This window comes from Rhinatrema bivittatum, chromosome 18 (genome assembly GCF_901001135.1).
Source record: "Rhinatrema bivittatum chromosome 18, aRhiBiv1.1, whole genome shotgun sequence".
NCBI lineage: Eukaryota > Metazoa > Chordata > Amphibia > Gymnophiona > Rhinatrematidae > Rhinatrema > Rhinatrema bivittatum.
The window spans coordinates 50,900,222-50,918,990 of record NC_042632.1 but is presented as its reverse complement, the minus strand read 5'-3'; the positions used below and the strand labels follow the sequence as shown (position 1 = coordinate 50,918,990).

The 18,769-nt window shown below is 46.2% G+C and overlaps 1 protein-coding gene across 6 annotated transcripts in view; it reads right to left on the bottom strand.

Moving 5' to 3' along the window:
* Positions 1-3,026: 3,026 nt before the first annotated feature.
* RNF14 (ring finger protein 14) overlaps positions 3,027-18,769 on the bottom strand; it is a 22,889-nt gene continuing 7,146 nt past the window's right edge. For 2 of the 6 annotated variants that reach the window (XM_029583711.1, XM_029583712.1), the window contains exons 2-9: positions 18,604-18,746; positions 18,034-18,195; positions 17,656-17,807; positions 14,729-15,247; positions 12,897-13,125; positions 11,465-11,637; positions 10,780-10,910; positions 3,027-4,157 (exon numbers count right to left, since the gene is read on the bottom strand). In XM_029583711.1, coding sequence (XP_029439571.1) covers positions 4,109-4,157; positions 10,780-10,910; positions 11,465-11,637; positions 12,897-13,125; positions 14,729-15,247; positions 17,656-17,807; positions 18,034-18,187 — 1,407 coding nt within the window. In that variant the 5' untranslated portion in view covers positions 18,188-18,195; positions 18,604-18,746 and the 3' untranslated portion in view covers positions 3,027-4,108. Of the gene's footprint in view, positions 4,158-10,779; positions 10,911-11,464; positions 11,638-12,896; positions 13,126-14,728; positions 15,248-15,840; positions 15,996-17,655; positions 17,808-18,033; positions 18,196-18,603; positions 18,747-18,769 lie in introns of all 6 variants that reach the window. The other 4 variants (XM_029583715.1, XM_029583713.1, XM_029583716.1 and 1 more) reach the window with 3 other exon arrangements.

Genomic DNA, 18,769 nt, shown 5'->3' with positions numbered 1-18,769 from the left:
TATGAGAAGCAGAGAGAGTGGATATCCTTCAAGAAGCTCTGATCAAAAAAATAGTAATGGAACCCACAGAGGGAGGGTGTGATATGACCTGGTGCTCATTAAGGGGAATGTCGTCTCTAATGTCCAGGTGAGCGCCCACCTGAGCACTAGTGATCATCATACGGTATAATTTGATATCACAAATAGGATACAGAGAAGTCACATGAAGAGTTTTGGATTTCAACTACACAGACTTTGTCAAAATGAGGATGTCCCTAGAGGAAGAACTAGAAGACTGGTGAAACTGAGGGAGATGAAGAAATCGGGAAAGCAAAATGTCAAGCAGAAGAAAAGATTGCCAAAGAGGTAAAGCGAAGTGACAAAACATTTTTCAGATATAAAGAAGGAAGGTCCAAAGTTGTAGAGTGAAATTGAAAGGCAACAAGGAGCAATGTGTGAAGAGACAAAGAAATGGTGGAAATATTAAATATTTCAGTTCAGTGTTCACTAAAGACGACCCTGGTGAAGGACCATTGCTGGTAGACAAGAATATGGATGGGGGACGAGTAGATGAAACTCTTTTTACAGAAGAGAATGTATGGTAAGAGCTAAGAAAACTGAAAGGTTATGGGGCCAGATAAGGTACATCCCAGGTTATTAAGGGAGCTCAGAGATGAGCTGGCGGCTCCGCTGAAGAATCTGTTCAATAGATACCTGGAAACGGGATTGGTGCTGAGTGATTGGAGAAGAGCAGTGGTGGTTTCGCTTCACAAAAAACTATAGGCCAGTTAGCCTTACCTCGACAGTGGGAAAATTAATGGACTTTGTTGAAGAAAGGATAGTGAACTATCTACAATCCGGTGGATTGCTGGACCTTAAGCAGCATGGATTTCACCAGGGGAAGGTCCTGTCAGACAAATCTGATTGATTTTTTTGATTCAGTGACTAGTGAACTGGATCAATGAAGAGCACTAGATGTGACTTACTTGGATTTCAGCAAAGTTTTTGATACGGTCCCGCATAGGAGATTAGTGAACATAATGAGAAGCTTGGGAGTGGGTGCCAAAGAGCAGCTTGGGTTGCAAACTGGTTGACTGACAGGAGACAGCGTGTAATGGTAAATGGAACTTACTCTGAAGAAAGACCGGTGTTAAGCAGAATGTCACATGGATCGGTTTTGGGACTGGTTCTGTTCAATATCTTTGTGAGCAATATTGTGGAAGGGACAGAAGGTAAAATTTGTCTATTTGCAGATGATACTAGATCTGCAACAGAGTGGACATGCCTGAAGGCGTGGAAAGAATGAAAAGTAATTTAAGAAATCTTGAAGACTGGTTGAGGATTTGGCAGCTAGGATTCAATGCCGAGAAGTGCAGAGTCCTGCACCTGGGCTGCGGTAATCCAAAAGAGCTGTACATCATGGGGGTTGAAAGAGTGATGTGCATGGACCAAGAGAGGGATCTTGGGGTGATAGTGTCTGGCGATCTGACGGTAGCAAAGCAATGTGACAAGGCAATAGCTAAAGCCAGAAGAATGCTGGGCTGCATAGAGAGAGGAATATCGAGTAAGAAAAGGGAAGTGATTATCCCCTTGTACAGGTCCTTGGTGAGGCCTCACCTGGAGTACTGTGTTCAGTTCTGGAGACCGTATCGCCGAAGGGACAGAAACAGGATGGAGGCGGTCCAGAGAAGGACCACCAAAATGGTGTGGGGTCTATAATCGGAAGACCTATGAGGAGAGGCTGAAGGATTAGAGTATGTACACCCTGGAAGACAGGAGATGCATGGGGATATGATACAGACTTTTAGATACCTGAATGGATTTATTGTTGCCCAAACTTTGAACCTTTTTCGTTGGAAAGGAAACAGCAGAACTAGGGGTCATGAAATGAAATTCCAGGGGGGAAGACTCAGAACCAACATAAGGAAACATTTATTCGTGGAGAAGGTGGTTGATGCCTGGAATGCCCTTCCGGAAGAGGTGGTAAGGGCATGGGATAGACACTATGGAACCCTAAAGACTTGAGGATGAAATTAAAGAAAAGGATGCATGGGGGTAACCTGCCCAGAGCGGCAGTTAGTATCCTTAACCAGAAGGCATGGGGAATACCTTAACCAATTAGCCTTTATGATTTTGACACAACTGCAATATCATTATCCGCTTTGACAGGTAAGTGGGGAAAAAGGGGTATTGGATTCCGAAGACAGCTTACACTGGGCTCTGACTTTTACGGCCTGGGGTACTGTTACGCTGACATTGGGGATAAAGCTTCTACGCCCAAGTCCAAAAGCAAAGAACATTCAAGCAGCACGGTCTGAATTATCAGGAAGGCTGCTCTCCCCGTACAAATGTGGCAGTAATGTTGTTATGGGCTTGACAGGCAGCATGGTTGTGTCTGGGGAAGAGAGGAACACAACCGCCAAAATTGTGGCAAATCCCTCCCAGTCAAAAAGACTAGCACAGAGGATGAAGCTTGGGCGAGATTTCCCTACAGCTCTCCTGGCTAGAAAGGCGTGCCATCTGGGATAGGAGGGGACAGAAAACAGCGCAAAGCAAAAACATGAAAGTAAGCTATTACCATTAAAAGCTCCAGCCCTTTAATTAACTGTAAAATCACTCAGCATTAACCAAAGATTATTAAAACAATTCGTTGTCCACACGACTTTCTGAACAAAATATTTATTACTATTTTTCTTTTTTTCAGCTTTAAACAGAGATATCCAAGTGATTGGTAGAAACAGGCAAACAGGAGCAGGAGAGGAGGTCGCAGAATCAGAAAGTATCGGTTGGTCTGAAAGTATTTTCTGCATCTCAAGTCCACCTGGCTCGGTATCTTACAGAACTATTACAGAACTTTATTCTGCTACCAATTTTATCCCATTATTCCACCTGCAAAACTGACCACAAACAGTCATTTATAAATATATTTGTTGTGAGATGCAAACTTTCTTCTCCCTGCACACATACCTAATGCCTAAGAAGAAAGTATAAAACCTGTTTCAGCAAGACAAAAATGCAATGTATATTTAGACACTTTTTGCAAATAGGTAAATTTAAAACAGTTTGATTGTCCCCCTACTGTCACAAGAGATTTTTTTTTTTTTTAACGTTTGCATGGAAAATTCTAGTTAGAAACTTCCTTGCAAATTCTGCACTTTAAAACGCTTAGGGCAGGCGGCAGAGTCATCTGATAAGAGCCAATGCTGGCCCGAGCCTTTGAGGGCTACGTGTACAGCTGACTGAAGAATTGCCTTCGCTGTGCCTGACAGCAGGGCTGTCGATGGGAGCACGTCCCGAGGGCTGCACCAATCACGCAGATGCATCATAGCTTATAAGCTATGGTTTTTATAAGGCAGGTGTGTTATCCCAGCAGCAAAGCACAATCAACGCAGGGGATACAGCAGGAGGGTTCACAGAGTCCCTCATCCTCTTAGTCGATCCCACCATAAAGATGACCTTGAGGCCCAGCATTCTTGCACTTATCCTGAGATTCAGATTACATATAAAGCAGTTAAGTTTAGTTCAGTGAAGTCCATAATCCTGATTATCAAATAGAATTCTACTCTCGGTTCTGCATATGAGCTCAGAATACTGTGCTGTCACCCACAGACTAGGAGAGTGAGTGGGGGAAAAAAAAATATCAGAATGGCATAACGCAGTCCGTAATGGCATCCAAAATAATATGATGGCTAACTGCCAACGCTGACAGTCAAAAGAGGCAATAATTATCTGGGCAAGGAGCGACTGAAAATTAGATGCAAAAAGGATACGGAAACCTCCATGCAAAACATTAGTTCAATAAATGTTAACATTATATATTCCAACGTTTTTCAGAAACATGGTAACGTTATAATTTGCACACCCTCTAAACTCCTGTTTCTTTTTCTGAAACTATAACCGACAGTTTGATAAGCAGGCCTAAAACAGTAAGATTGCATGCACCGTCTGAGAAGTCCTTATTCACCCATAGTATATGCAAAACCATCTTTGCTGGTTTGGACTGTGGCAAGAAGGACCACAGAAGCAGCCTGTGATATCCGTGTGCTACAGAGGGCACGAACCCCCTGGCTGAAAGCCCCGTCCACTCATGCTTCCTGGCGTATGCTGTGTTCCTGGAAATAGCTCATTTTCATTCTCTTAGGTTGTTGTCATCATTGACTTCCATCTCTTGGAACAACCTGGAAGAAAACAGGCTTCATCGCAAACACCTGATTTATTCAAAACAAGCTTGAAAGAAACACTCGACAGCTAAACCTTTTTTTTTTTTTTTAATTCATCAGCAGGGAGTGCCGTCACTGACAGCGATGCACCAAGAGTCAGGAGAGATCCTGGAACTCAAATTCAACTCCTCTGCTGTGTGTGACCTTGTGCCATAGCCTACCAACAGTAACTTGCCCTCCTTCCCACGCCCCTTGAAAAGCTGTTACACAGATCAGCCATTAAACTGACAGCCCAAAAGCTGCACTTAGATCAATGATGGTGAACTCCAGCCCTCGAGTGCCACAAACAGGCCAGGGTTTCAGGATATCCACAATGAATATGCAGGAGATAGATTTGCACCCTGCCTCCTTTGTATGCAAATCTGTCTCAGGCATATTCACTGTGGATATCCTGAAAAACTGACCTGTTTGTGGCACTCGAGGACTGCAGTTCACCATGACTGATCTATATTTCTTTAGCACCATTCAATGTAATATGTGGTTTGAAAGAAATCTTGGATTTAGATTTAGCTCAGTGGTTAAAGCATGGAAGCATGCCTGAAGAGAACTCCTGGGTTTGCGATGTGCTGCCAGGTCATTCACGCCAGAAGAGGCTGCATGTTTGCCGCTGAAGTATTACAGTGGATTAAGATAGCTCAGGATATCTGTCTGCAGTCACATATTTATCTGGCTCTAGAGCCCCTATCTCTGTGAACTGTCACTTAAAAACCACATTTCTTTCAAATGTAAGTGACTGCAGACAGATGTCCTGAGCTATCTTAATCCACTGTACAATTTACAGTAATACTTCAGTGGCAAACATGCAGCCTCTTCTGGCATTGATGACCTGGCAGCACATTGCAAACCCAGGAGTTCTCTTCAGGCATGCTTCGATGCTTTAACCACTGAGCTAAATCTAAATCCAAGTTATTATTCACTGTATCGTGAAAGCAGACAGAGAAACAATAGCACATCTGCATCATTAGATGTTAATCTCTTCCTGTCTGAGGGCAGAAAAACCCCACATAAATGTTCTCATTATTATTGGAGAAATTCATTACCTGATAATTACGTTTTCCTTAGTGTAGACAGATGGACTCAGGACCAATGGGTTATGCTCCCCTGCCAGCAGATGGAGACAGAGTCAGATTTCAAAGCTGACGTCACCCTATACGTAACCCTGCAGTGACCTCAGCCCTCCAGTATTCTCGTCAAAAGCCAGTGTGGACAAACTATTGAAAAAACTTGATTAAAAACGGATAACCATAACTGACTCAAGCAAACAAACACTGAACCCGAGTAAGATCATAGATGCCCTGATCTAGGGACTGGATGACGGCTTATCCATAATCTATTGAAATAGATATGCACTCCAAGGGCGAGTCCTTGGCACCATTCTTGGGCAGCCGTGGGCGGGATGCTGAGTCCATCTGCCTACACTAAGGAAAGTGAAATTATCAGGTAAGTAATTTCTCCATTTCCTAGCGAGTAGCCAGATGGGCTCAGTACCAATGGGATGTACAAAAGCTACTCCCGATCGGAGCAGGAGGCTGCCTGCGATCCGGTTGTTACTAGCCTTGCAAAGGCTGCATCTTCTCGGGCCTGAACGTCCAGGCGATAGAACCTGGAGAAGGTGTGCAAAGAGGACCATGTCACCACTCGGATGATGTCGACAGGGACAGCAGTCTAACTTCTGTCCATGAGACCGCCTGAGCCCTAGTGGAATGAGCTTTAACTTGAAAGGGTATTGGCTTTCCTGCCTCCACATAGGCTCCTGTGACCACCTCCTTAATCCAGCGAGCTATCGTAGCCTGCAAAGCTGGTTCACTCTGTGTCCTTCCATCATGAAGGATAAACAGGCAGTCCATCTTTTAGACTGGTTCTGAAACTTCCAGATACAGCACCAAAAGCCTACTGACATTCAAATGATGGAGGCGGTATTCTTCCACATCCTTGTGCTTATCTAGGGATGGCAATGAAATGGACTGTTTCAAATGAAAATCTGAGACTACCTTGGGCAAGAAGGATGGAACGCTTCGAAGCTGTAATGCTCCTGGAATCATCTGGAAGAACGGTTCTCGACACGACAATGCTTGTAGTTCAGAGATACGACGTGCCGAGATATAGCCACCAGGAATACCATTTTCAAGGTTAAAAAAACACAAGGAAATACTGCTCAGTGGCCAAAAAGAGGGCCCTGCCAAAACTCCAATACTAGATTAAGATTCTATAAGGCAACCAGCAACCATAGGGGTGGCTGGAGGTGCCTCAGAAAATGGGCCACGTTCGGATGAGCCGAGAGGCGGGTTCCATTCACCTCGTCCCTGAAACAGGAGAGAGAGCTGCTACTTGGACCTTCAAGGACTTAAGAGTCAAACCTTTATTCAAGCCGTCCTGCAAAAATTCCAGAATTAGTGGGATTTTGACCATCCAAGGGGACACACCGCGTTCTTTGCACCAGGCCTCAAATACTCTCCAGACCAGTACATACGCTAGGGACATAGAGTACTTCTGTGCACAGAGTAAGGTGGTAATTACTGCCGCTGAATATCCCTCGCTTCATCAGGCGAGCCTTCTCAAGGGCCAGACCTTAAGACAAAATTGAGTCGGAGCCTCATGAAGGTCCGGTCCCTGCTGTAGCAGGTCTCTGTGCAGTGGGAGGCACAGGGGGGTCTCCACATGTCCATATACCACGGACGCCTGGGCCAATCTGGAGCTACTAGTAGGACTAACCCCCTGTGGAGCTTGATTCTATGAATGATCCTGCCCAGCAGCGGCCACGGAGGGAAGGCGTATAGCAACTCCTCTTCCAACCAGGTCTGAATGAAAACATCGATCCCCAGGGACCACTGATCTCTTCTGCAACTAAGAATCGGGGAACCTTCTTATTGTGAGAAGCAGCCAGCAGGTCAATGGACGGGAGACCCCGGTGATCTACTACCAGCCGAAAGGCTTTGGCAGACAACGCCCACTCTCCTGGATCCAGACTCTCCCTGCTTAGAAAGTCTGCTCTGGCGTTGTCTTTTCCTGCAATGTGGGAGGCTGAGATCATCTGTAAATGTACTTCCACCCAATCCATAAAGAGATCTATCTCCTGTGACACTTGCTGGCTTTTGGTTCCACGATGGCGGTTGATGTAGGATACCATCGTCTCATTGTCCGACATTACGCGGACCGTTTGATCCTAGAGTATGTGGCTGAATTGTAGTCATGCCAATCTGACTGCCCAGGCTTCCAGGTGGTTTATGTTCCAGAGGGCCTCTTCCTTGGTCCAATGCCCCAGGACATCAGTTCCTGACAGTGAGCTCCCCAGCCCCGGAGGTTCACATCTGTCATGAGGACCAGCCAGTTCAGAGAGGACAGGGGTACACCCCTGCCCAGATGAGCTTCCTGCAGCTACTATTGGAGCCAAGAGCATATTTCCATCGGTAAGTGGAGGCGAACTGAATAGTCTTGAGACAACGTGTTCCATCGTGACAGTAGGGAGCACTGAAGTGGTAGCATGTGTGCCCTTGCCCACGGCACTACTTCCAGGGTTGCCACCATCAAACCGAGGACTTGAAGATAGCTCCACACTGTCGGGTGTATCGTACTCATCAACTGACGCACTTTGGACATCAACTTCCTTATCCGCATGGTCGAGAGGAAGACCTTGCCCTGCTTGGTGTTGCTCCCAGATATTCCAAGGACTGGGAGGGTTTGAGACTGCTTTTGTCCAGGTTTACAACCGAGTTGGGTCACCCGGAGACTCTCTTCCATGGACTTTGCCCGGATCAACCAGTCATCCAAGTATGGGAGCACCAGGATTAACTCTTTTCTCAACATTGCCGCTATGACCACCATAATCTTGGAAAATGTTCTCGGGGTGGTGGCCAAGCCAAAGGGCAGTGCCCGGAACTGATAATGGCGACCCAGTACCGCAAAGTGTAGGAATGTTCTTGCCGGATTGGAATAAGCAGGTAGGCCTCGGATAGGTCCAGGGAGATTAAGAATTCTCCTGATTGTAAGGCCATTATCAGGGAGCATAGGGTTTACATACGGAAATGAATCACAACATGTCGGTTGAAGCACTTGAGGTCCAGGATGGGGGCGAAAGGAACCTTCCTTCTTGGGTACGATGAAATAGATGGAATAACACCCCGTATTTTTCTGGGGCTTAAGTACTGGGATTATAGCCCTCATCCTGAGGAGCCTTAACAGGGTAGTCTCCACTGCCTGCTTCTTGTGCTGGGAGTGTCAAGGAGATATCATGAATATGTCCAGAGGAGTGCTGCAAAATTCCAGTGCATATTCTTCTCGTATGACTTCCAGTACCCATTTGTCTGAAGTGATCTCGACCGACCATTGATAGAAGAGGGACAGTTGACCCCTGATCTCCTCATTTGAAAGGGTGGGTCGGGCCAAACCTGCCCCTCTTTTGGGCTGTTGACTCTGAAAGGACTGCGACCTCCCGAAGGACCGAGACCTCTGAAATGTCGAGTTTCTGTAGGGGCGAAAGCATTGGGAGTCCCTGGATCGACCCCTCATGGGCGAGGGGCACTGTAAATGCTCTCTCATCTTCTGGTAGCCAGGGAACTGGAGATTTGCTCCATTTACTGGCCAGCTTTTCCATCTGGCTTGCAAAGAGGAGTGATGCTTTAAAGGCATCTTTGTGAGATTTGCCTTGGAAGTTGCGTCTGCTGAACAATTTCGCAGCCATAGCTGTTTTCGGGCTACCACCACTGAGGCCACTCCTCTGGCCAAGGTACGAACTAGGTCCAAGCCCGCGTCAGCTAAAAAGGCAGAGACGTGTTCCATAACCGCTCTGCAATTCACCCCCGAGTCATCCACCTTCCGAGAGAGGAACAGGCACGAACAAGCTATCAGGGCACAAGAAGAAGCAATCTGTAAGGTCATTGCTACTGCGTTAAAGGCCTGTTTAAGGATGGACTCCATCCGTCTATTGTGCGCATCCTTTAAAGCTGCTCCTCCCTCCACTGGGATAGTTGTTCACTTAGAGATAGCAGAGACCAGTGCATTCACTTTAGGGAAACGTAAATGTTCTCTTGCTTTCAGATCCAGTGGTTATAGAGCTTCTATCGCTCATCCACCTTTAAAACTTGCTTCTGGGGCATCCCATTCCAGGTCAATTAACTCCTGGATGGCTTCCAGTACTGGAAAGTAGCAAGAGGCTTTCCATTGGGAAATCAGAATGGGGTTCTTCTTTGGTTCTGTCATAGAGTCTGCCCCAGGAACTCCCAACTTATTCAGGGTCTGGGAAACCAGGGCCAGCAATTTGTCTCTTGGAAAAACTGTAACATGGCCCAATACAGTCTTAAACCAGGGGAAATTTCCCCATCTTCCAAAGAATCTGTATTCTCCTCTTCATCCATGCCGTCCAGGTTCCTGCCAGGGATACCTTTGGTGAGGCAAGGCATGCCTCGAGGTCTGCCGATAGGACTGGGAGAGGGAGGGCTTACCGGCTGAGGTTCCATCCGGACAGGGGCAAGTGAGGCAGCAGACTGCATCTATACGAAGGCTTGAAGGCCCTGGAAAAAATCCCATCCACGAGAAGGCAGCCGGGTCCATGCCTGGACCAGGAGGTTCTGGGGTAGGTGCTGCTGAATTTCCCTCTCCCATGGATGACCCAGTCCCGGGGTTACTCAGAGCCGGGGTACTTCCAGTTAAGTACCCCAAGAGAAGCCGGGCTTAGCAAAGTCCAGGGAGGCAGACATGCACTTTGCGTCCTGACGCTCTATGGAGGGCACTACAGCACGCACGAAGACACACGGAAGATGGTGCTGCTGCGGCCCACCACACGGTGTGACGACCAAGTCTGAAGCAGCGCCTAAGCCCACCGGGGGGGGGGGGGGGCGCTCAACCTGCTTGGAAGCCCACTTCCCCTTACCCCAACGGGATCAGGAACGACGTCGGTACAGCACACCGAGCAAGGAGACCAGAGGAAGTCTTACAGAAACCCCTCCAAATGCCTCTGAGTTGGGAGGTAATCCTCTTTTTTTTTTACTTACCTGGGTTCAGCGCTTACCGGCTGAGCAGAGATGGTCTCCAGCTGTGGGGGGAGAGAGCTTTGGTTGTCACGGCCGTGCTCGGATTCCTGCACCCGCTGCCTTTCAGCTGCTTCAGCAGCAAAGTCCACGCCGGGAACCGGCTACCGGACAAAAGCACATCTCTGAGGGATCTCGGAAATATCCTCAGGAATTATCAGCTGGGGAAGGGACCTTTAGGTATCGCCGCAGGAGAGCGGGGCTCAATTTTTTCTCCAATTTAAAAGTAGAATTTCTTCTTTCAGAAAGTACTGCGATCCCCATAGGGAGAAGTACGTCCACCATTTATTTATTTATTTTATTTAAAGGCTTTTATATACCGATGGGGGATGGAGAAATACTGAAGGGCTGAGGTTACTGCAGGGGTGTATGTAGGGTGAAGTCAGCTTTGAAACCTGACTCCTATCTCCATCTGCTGGCAGGGGAATATAACCCATTGGTCCTGATCCATTTGGCTACATGCTAGGAAAACTGACTTTATAACATGAAAAGAAGCCAGAAGTCTAGAATATATTGGCAGTTTGTTGACGTGTGAGCAAAGGCCTGGGCATACTTACTGATTAAAGCACACGGAAGAAGGGTCACTGAAGTGCCAGTATGGATTTCCTCTGGACAAAGAGCTCAAGCAGAGCCAGCAGAAGTACTGCATGCAGCCAGAGCAGGTCATCTTGTTACAGCCATCGATTTTCTGCAAAGGCAAAAGACAACTCACTGTTCCAGCCTCCTCCTGCAGCGCCTGCCATTTCCCTCATTGCCGCAGGAAAGCTTCCCCCGTGTTGCAGGACGCAGGTGCAGGGATGTCAAAATGAAATCCCCCCACACACATACTTCTGTTGGCCTTCCCTGGCCTCGCCTCTTTTCCCCGTCTCCATGAAGGGGACAGGAGGGGGTGGGGAAGGGAGCTGGCTAACATAATGGATTTAATCCACGGATAAACACACATTTACCTACAGAAAAAGATCCCTTTGAATATTGCCCTCTCAATATGCACAAATTATGCCCATTCTTTAAATCTGGCCGTATGCACACTGCAACAGGCCAGGATTTGATTGTGCTTTTCAAAAATGTTGCAAACTAGTCAGATGACCATCCCTGCTTTAAATCCATCCTAATAAACTCAACGGGAAGTCCAAACTTCCATCTGGCTCACTGTTCTCCATTTAATTTTCAATTGCTAACCATAGCTAAAAGGTAACTCATGGACTAGGGACGAATGAGGCTCTTTCTTCCCATCAGCCTTACCTGGATGGGAGTGCCGCAGCGGGGGCAGAGTTTGGAGTTCTTCTCAATCCAGTCCTTGCTTTCCATCTCCTCCATCACTTTCTCAAATACTCGCTTGCCATAGCGTTTCTCCAAAAACCTTTTATTGACCTCATCTGCTTCCAGGTACTCGTTGCGCAAAGCCACGAGTTTTTCTGAAAAGGCACACGTGGAAAGGAAAATCACAATTAGCCTCATACTCTGCGCCGACCATCCCAATCCCACTACTGAAATTCTCTACACGCCCTGAAAAAACTGTCTTCAGTGTCTCCCAGATATCCAGAGAGAGAAAGAGAGAGAGAGAGAACTGCAGCCTTCATGAGGCAGGGCGCGTCAGCCGGCGCGGTGCACAATGCGCAGGGCCGGCCCTGCAGAACATATTCTGAGCAAAGTATCATGGAAGAAATCTTCATGGAGGAGAACCGAGCGACACCTCCGTAGGTGAATCTTTTTCAAAGGAAAGTCACACTCTCTTAATGACTTCAGGGTAATTCAAAGGAAATTCAGGAGTACACATTTGAAATTAAGATGATCAAATACTTTGAAACAAACAGAAAATAACTGAATAAGGATATTGACTCGCTCAGATAATGTTTTACTGTTACTGCCTTCTCCGTCAGTGCCCTACCTTTCCCTTATGAACTGTAATGGCATTCTCCACCTCTATCCTTGTTTGTGACTCTCTAGAGTTGTTTCTCCAGGTTAAATTCCCCTGTTTATTGTAATTCCAACTAAAGTTATATGTAAACCGACGCGATATGATTTTTCATGAGCATCGGTATATAAAACCTCTTAAATAAATAAATAAATAATAAATAAATTTGCAGAGAGCCTCAGGCCTGGATTATTCTGTATTATTTAAACGCAATATAACTGTGCTATTCCTTCATCGATGAGATGAAGGAAACCTAGCTCTCGATAGCAGGTCATAGATATATTGAGTTAGTGCAATAAAAAGCTCTCACCTACAACTAGAACATATTTTAAAAGCATTTCTTCGGTTTCCTCTCACACACCACTTATGCAGGGATACCTTCAGGAGGGGAGGGGAGCGAGGACCTACCGCACCCCCCAGACAAGGAGCTTGTGTTCATCTCAGACTGGCTGGATGGAAAATCACTTGGCACTTGCCCTGCCTGAAATTCACTGTGCCCCCCCCCCCCCCCCAAAAAAAATACAAAAATGTCTGGAAATACTTAAGACTGAATATGAAAATAAAATGGTTCCCAAATCCCAGATCCAGGAATGAACACTCGGAGCCTGGCCGACATCGCCACAGTATGAAAGCATGGAAGTGTACCCCAAAAAAAATAAAACCGGCGTTAGGGGCTGCCTGAGGCTTAGTGGTAGCTGCAATACAATTTTGTTCTAGTAAGTTAAAATTGTAAGTCACTTCCAGCACATTGCAACTTGCCTGCAGTCATTCTGCATGGAGATACTCCGTGGTAGGTCATTTTACAGAGGGTACAAAAGGCATAGCGGCACCTGGAACAGACCCCCATACTGCAGCCTGGCTCCTGCATGACCGGCGTCTGACAGCTGAGGCGGGGACAGTACACCACGTCTGCCATCAAGTCCAGGCTGGACTGCAGGAGGAGGCGGTCGTAGCGGGAAAACAACTGCTCGCCAACCAGCTCCTTCACCTGCAGGAAGAGAAATCAGAGCGGTCAGCAGTCCGCAGGACCTAAGGCCTCCTGCCCCAGAAAGAAGCAGCGGCACCGCGATCCTAGCCGCGCAAGGAGATGTCAGTCTGCCAGAGCTCCAGCTAAAGATTGCTCGGCTAATAAAAAGTGATAACAGATCGACAAAGAAGAGATCAAAGCTGGATGGCGATCAGCAGCTGCGGATAAAAGGATACCCGGGATGGAAAGGAGGCTCTGCATTGCCTTGGCTAAGGATTAAGGGTTGGTCTTTGAAGGTGGGGCCCAGCTCCTTGCCTGCAGGGTTTCTGTCCCTCAGCGACTGGAAAGAACAGCCACTGCTTTCCCATGAACGCTGCTTGAGAAGCCGTTTTTAAAACAGCTAGACACACAGAAATGGAGGCAAGTCTTGTAGGAACGGGACTCTGCTGGGCAGGAATTTGGCTGCTTGGGGTCCTTCCTTGTTTCACAGCTGTTCCTACTTCTTGCTGTGGGATTTGGAAAGCGAGGGGACCCCTTCTTGCTTCCTTTGCTCTTTGCCTTCCTGGCATCTCTAGGCCTTAAAACTGTGAGTTGACTTCAAACCTTCAGAGGCAAAGCACAGTTTGTTTTATTTTTGTTTCTTTTCTTTAGCTGGACTTTTTTTTTTTGGAAGATAGCTGCTTGTGTGTTCGTGTTGCTTTGAAAATAATAGTGAAAAGAAATTAAGGAAGAAAAGTGGGAGATTCTAGTTTAAGTAAGCATTATTATACCAGAAAACAGGCTGCGGAAATACGGAGATCTTAAGAAGGCGTTAGGTTTTTGGGGCACTGTGGGAAGACAACATTCTAGGAAAATGAGGGACTGGTAATCCCTGACCTTCGATAGGGTTAGAGGGTGCAAGCTAACATCTGAATGATTGCTCCCTTCTGAAGAGGAAAATGAGGGGCTTGGCGTGGTGGCAGTGGGTGCCAGCAGATTTTCAGAGGAAGGAAGGAAGGAGCAGCTGTGCACTTGTATTGCTTTCCCTACATCGCTGTTTCCCAGTCTGCCATGGCACACTGGTATGGCCTTTCAGACCTGATCAGCAACGGCCCTGACACACGCAGGAGCCCCTTTCTGAGAGCACATGTAATCATGTAATTAATAGGCAGCTGGGCCCTGCTTTCTGTGGCACATGATGCCACCTCCTTCTAGCCTCATTCTGAGTGAGATGGGGGGAGAGTGAGCACTGCATGTGACTTACTCCGAGTGTTGGGAGTAGCAGTAGAGAAGGAGCTCTGGCAGTCACATGCAGCAGCCAAGGTAAGCAACAGCCAGCGGCCCATATCGCACGGACATCTCCCTCATCCTGCACTTGTATACAGAGAGAGCTGGTCCACCACAACAGGGCCATATGTATCTCTATCCCCTCTCTCCCTTTGTTTTACAATTTTGAAAAATAAAACTGGTGGAGCTTTTCTTTTGGCTACATGACTGCATTGCCTGCCTTGTGGAGGAGTTTAATGTGCCACACAACCTTTTTGTTAATGTACGTGTGCCTCGGATTTGAAAAGGTTGGGGAAACAGCGCAACTACATGAACACTTGTCCTGGTAATGAATGCCAGATGGCTGCTCGTACTGTACCTGGGCAGGGGTGGCCACAGACGTGCACTCCGGTTCTGGACAGTTGAGGCAGTGAACCTGACCATCCTTGATCTGAATTTCGAAGTAGTCTTTCAGGCAGGCACTGCAGTACACGTGCTGGCACTCCTTGAAGTGCATGCATTCGCTGCCCAGCTTCTCGCAGAAGCAGATGTTGCACATGTAGAGCTTACTATCAAAGCACTTCTTCTGCTGCGTCTGGTCAAAATCCAGGATGTCCCTGATCAGGCTTGTCAAAGACTCAATGTCCTGTACGGCTCTTTCATCCACGGCTCCCCCCTCTGCGGAATCAGACTCCACACACGAGTCCAGGTCCACTTTCCTCGGAATCAGAGATTTACAGTTCTGCTTTCCTTGGCTATTCACTCTCAGCTCATAGGGAGACAAAATGTGCAGGTGTCCCATCGTTTCTTCTTTAAGAAACTGCATCCAGGCAAACAGAACCACACAGCCTCTGTTTTCGTCCCACAAATTGTCTAACTGCTTGCAGAGGGCGGTGAGCTGCAACAGAAAAGTTACAGCTTAGAACAATGGACGTACAACTCAACAGCCTCAAGTGTTTGGATCCAGTACCCCCCATGGGCCTTGTTCAATAAAGATTATTTATACTTTCATGTGTTACATTGTTTAATTTTGCATGATGTGTTTTGTTATATGTGGGGTTGTTTTTGGTTTATTTGGGGGGGTTTATTGTACCCCACTTTGATGTAAATGCCACTTATAGATGCCGTGTTCTGCTAATTCTGCATGGCATCAGTACTAGGCCGCCCTTCCCAGAGCATGGAGTAAGTTATTAAGTAGCCTGCAGATAAGGGATGGCCCCTTCTCTGCTGCCTGTCTAGTGAAAAGACTGGTGCTTGGGGGACAGAGAGAAGCAGTGACAGGGTACCACAGAAAGGTGTTAAAGAAGTGAACAAAGAATCAAAAAGAATCAGAAAGCATAATGAAAAAAAGAGAAAAGAGATAGTAGCAGGAGGAAAAATGTGCTATATATAATATTCATTGTATATTCATCTGAATTAAAGTACTCAGACTTTATATATAAAATGCTGCCATTACTCCTTCTCTCCCTTCTATTGAGGTCTTTTATATACCATTGTTCCAAAAGAAGATCACAGCGGTTTACAAAAGCAGCATTCAAATTTTAGGTCAGCATGTTCCCAGCTTATGTTCCAGAGTTGTGGGGTCATGCAATCCATACTTAAGCTGCGCTTGGTATCTTCAAGGTAATATCTTGACTGCCATTGTTCTGTAAATACACAGTTGTATGCAAGAAGCAAGAGTGGTAAAACTAGGAAAGACATATTAAGGTTTATTCACAAAGGACATTCTCCCATTCGGTGGCTACAGGAAAAACAGAAACTTAACATCCAGCTGAACCAAATTGTAAGACTTTATAGTATCATTAGGACCTGTATTCTGAAAATGCATGGACTTAAACAACAATTAGAAATCCGAGAACAACTGGAGCTAGAAAATAAACAGAGTCTTCTCAATCACAAAGCTCTGATTTTCCTTCCTTCCTGAATCTTAGTTTTGCTTAAAGGCAACTTTTAAGAGCTCTGCGCGTAGCAAAGCTGGGAGATATGTGAGTATCTCGGGCCGGCGTGCGCCATGCGGATTTTAAGAAGCGCCCGAGCGAGCGCACAAATAGGAGGAGCGGGGTCCGGGCACGTAACGTGAAATGTGCGCTAGGAGTGCAACGGGATCCCCTAGCTCGTACCTGGACTTCTGCCTTGGAAGCACAAACAAGGAGACTAGTTAGCAGGCTTTTAAGGGTTGGGGCTACAGGGGGTTTAGGAAGTCCTATCCTTTTCCTGGGCAAACTGGGAATGGACTGGGAAAACTGGTAACTGCGTCCTACTTACGCGGTAGAGCTGGCATTTGTGCGCACATGCACGCGCATACAGCCTATTTTATACCATCTGCGCGTATACACACGGAGGTTATCAAACGGCTGCATCCATTAGCGCGAGCCAGCACACGGCTGGTTCAAAGTTATCGTCCCCAGAAAGAATGACATTTTTGCAAACTGATAATGCAAAACATAAAAAGCACTCCACTTCTGATTGTAGATAGTCCAGAAACAGCCAGGGGTGGAGTGGCTAACAACAGCTGTTGCAATGACCCTAACATCCTCAGTCACATAACATGTGAGGAGGTCGGACAAATATTTAGGTTCTCCCCAGTATAAACATTTAAAAACCAGGGTAAGCACATTAAATTCCACCATTCCACCCTGGTTTCAACTAGAAAGCAATGTAAGTCTCATAAAATTAGAACTACGCAGTTTTTCATCTCCCCTCCCCCAAAAGCCTAACTGACATATTCTGAATTAACTGGAGGTGTCAAAGGCTGAAACCTGAATGTGGTCTGCTTTGAAGTGTCATGAAAGGCAGAATATAAACACAACAAATTAAATTAAAAAAAGCTGGTCATTCTTGGTTTTCTTCCTACAAACAATAACCTACAAAAAAGAAAACACATCCCTCGTATCAGTTAAAATGACACGAGGCGGGTGGCACCTTATAGACTCACCAATTTACTGAGGCATGAACTTTCGAGGGCAGAGGCCACTTCGCCAGATGCCCAAAATGTAGCACAGAGGTGGGTAAAACATATGGGGGTGGCAGGAGGGTGGAGATACAGAACAAAGAGAAGGCGTTGGATGAGGCAGGCAGGGTGTGGAAACAGAGTATTAATAGCATTGTAGTCCAGACTACTGACAGCTGAGGTATTTAGTCTATAAGGTGCCACCCGCCTCCTGTCATTTTTGCTAACCAAACTAGCAGGGCTAGCCCTCTGAAGACCTGACTCACTACGGTTGTATCTTTCTAGGACGACGGCAGTCGCGTAAAGGCCCTTTCACTTGTGGTCTTAGGAAGCCGTACAGAGTGCTGAAGCCACACCTGAATACGGGAGAGCCACTTGCAGCTAAGAGTAAACGCAGGAGGAGAGGCTGATGGGTAATCTGCTGGAAGTTCAAAGTTCAGCACAACTGGAGGTAGAAAGCAAACTGAGTCTTCAAAATCATCGTTGTTAAGATTCGTAGCAGCATTGCCTACACCAAAAACACAGAAAGAAGAAAAGGAACCAAGCATTCAAAAGACTTTTTTACTTGTCTACGGTTTAGCTTTCTGACTGCTGTTTACAGTGATGAAACCCAGAGCTGCACACATTTAAACAGATTTTAAAATTATAAGAAAAATCTAAGTGCACTGTACTAGTTTATCCCTCTCCTTTCCCACAAAGTTTGTGACACAAATCGACTGCAAACACTGACTTACCACTCACAAATATTCTGAAATTTGGAGGCAGTTCCAAACACACCCTGATCTCCCCACCCTGGGCAGTCTCTGCTCTCTTGAACTCATCCTCAGGATAAATACTAGCCAAGGCTAGCAGTTCATCCTCCTGGGCTTCTCGGTCTTCTGTGGACATTTAGGTCTCTGTTGGTTAAGAACAGCAGCACACAAAATACTTTTGAATTGGATAACTAATTAGAACTGTGCTGTGTGAAGAGGATACACAAGAAGGAAGTTTAACCACTAACTCTTGCTTGTGACAACTTTTAAGATTTCTTGTTTCAAAAAATAATATATGGTGACACCTTTCCATTGGACTAACTTTATACATTGCTAGCTATCAGGAGCTCATTTTCCTTTGACCTGATGGAGTGTACAAAAGCTAGCAATGTATAAAGTTAGTCTAATTAGTTATCACCTTTATTTCTATATGACAAATAAACATAATAATACTTCATTTAAAATATATAAACTGAAGTCAACAAAGCCCTATGATTGTTATGACAGCTCTATCTTAAAAAATAATACATATACACACACACACTCTCTCACCTTTTATAATGTCAATTTTGTCACCTTTTGGTTAACAATAAAAGAGCCTGGAATCAGTCAAGTGCCAGGGACCAACTGCTCATACCTTCCAAGGAGGACATGATTGGTGAACAGGGAGCAATCGCTCCTTCCTCAGAGACGAGCTGTATCAACAAGAAACCGAATG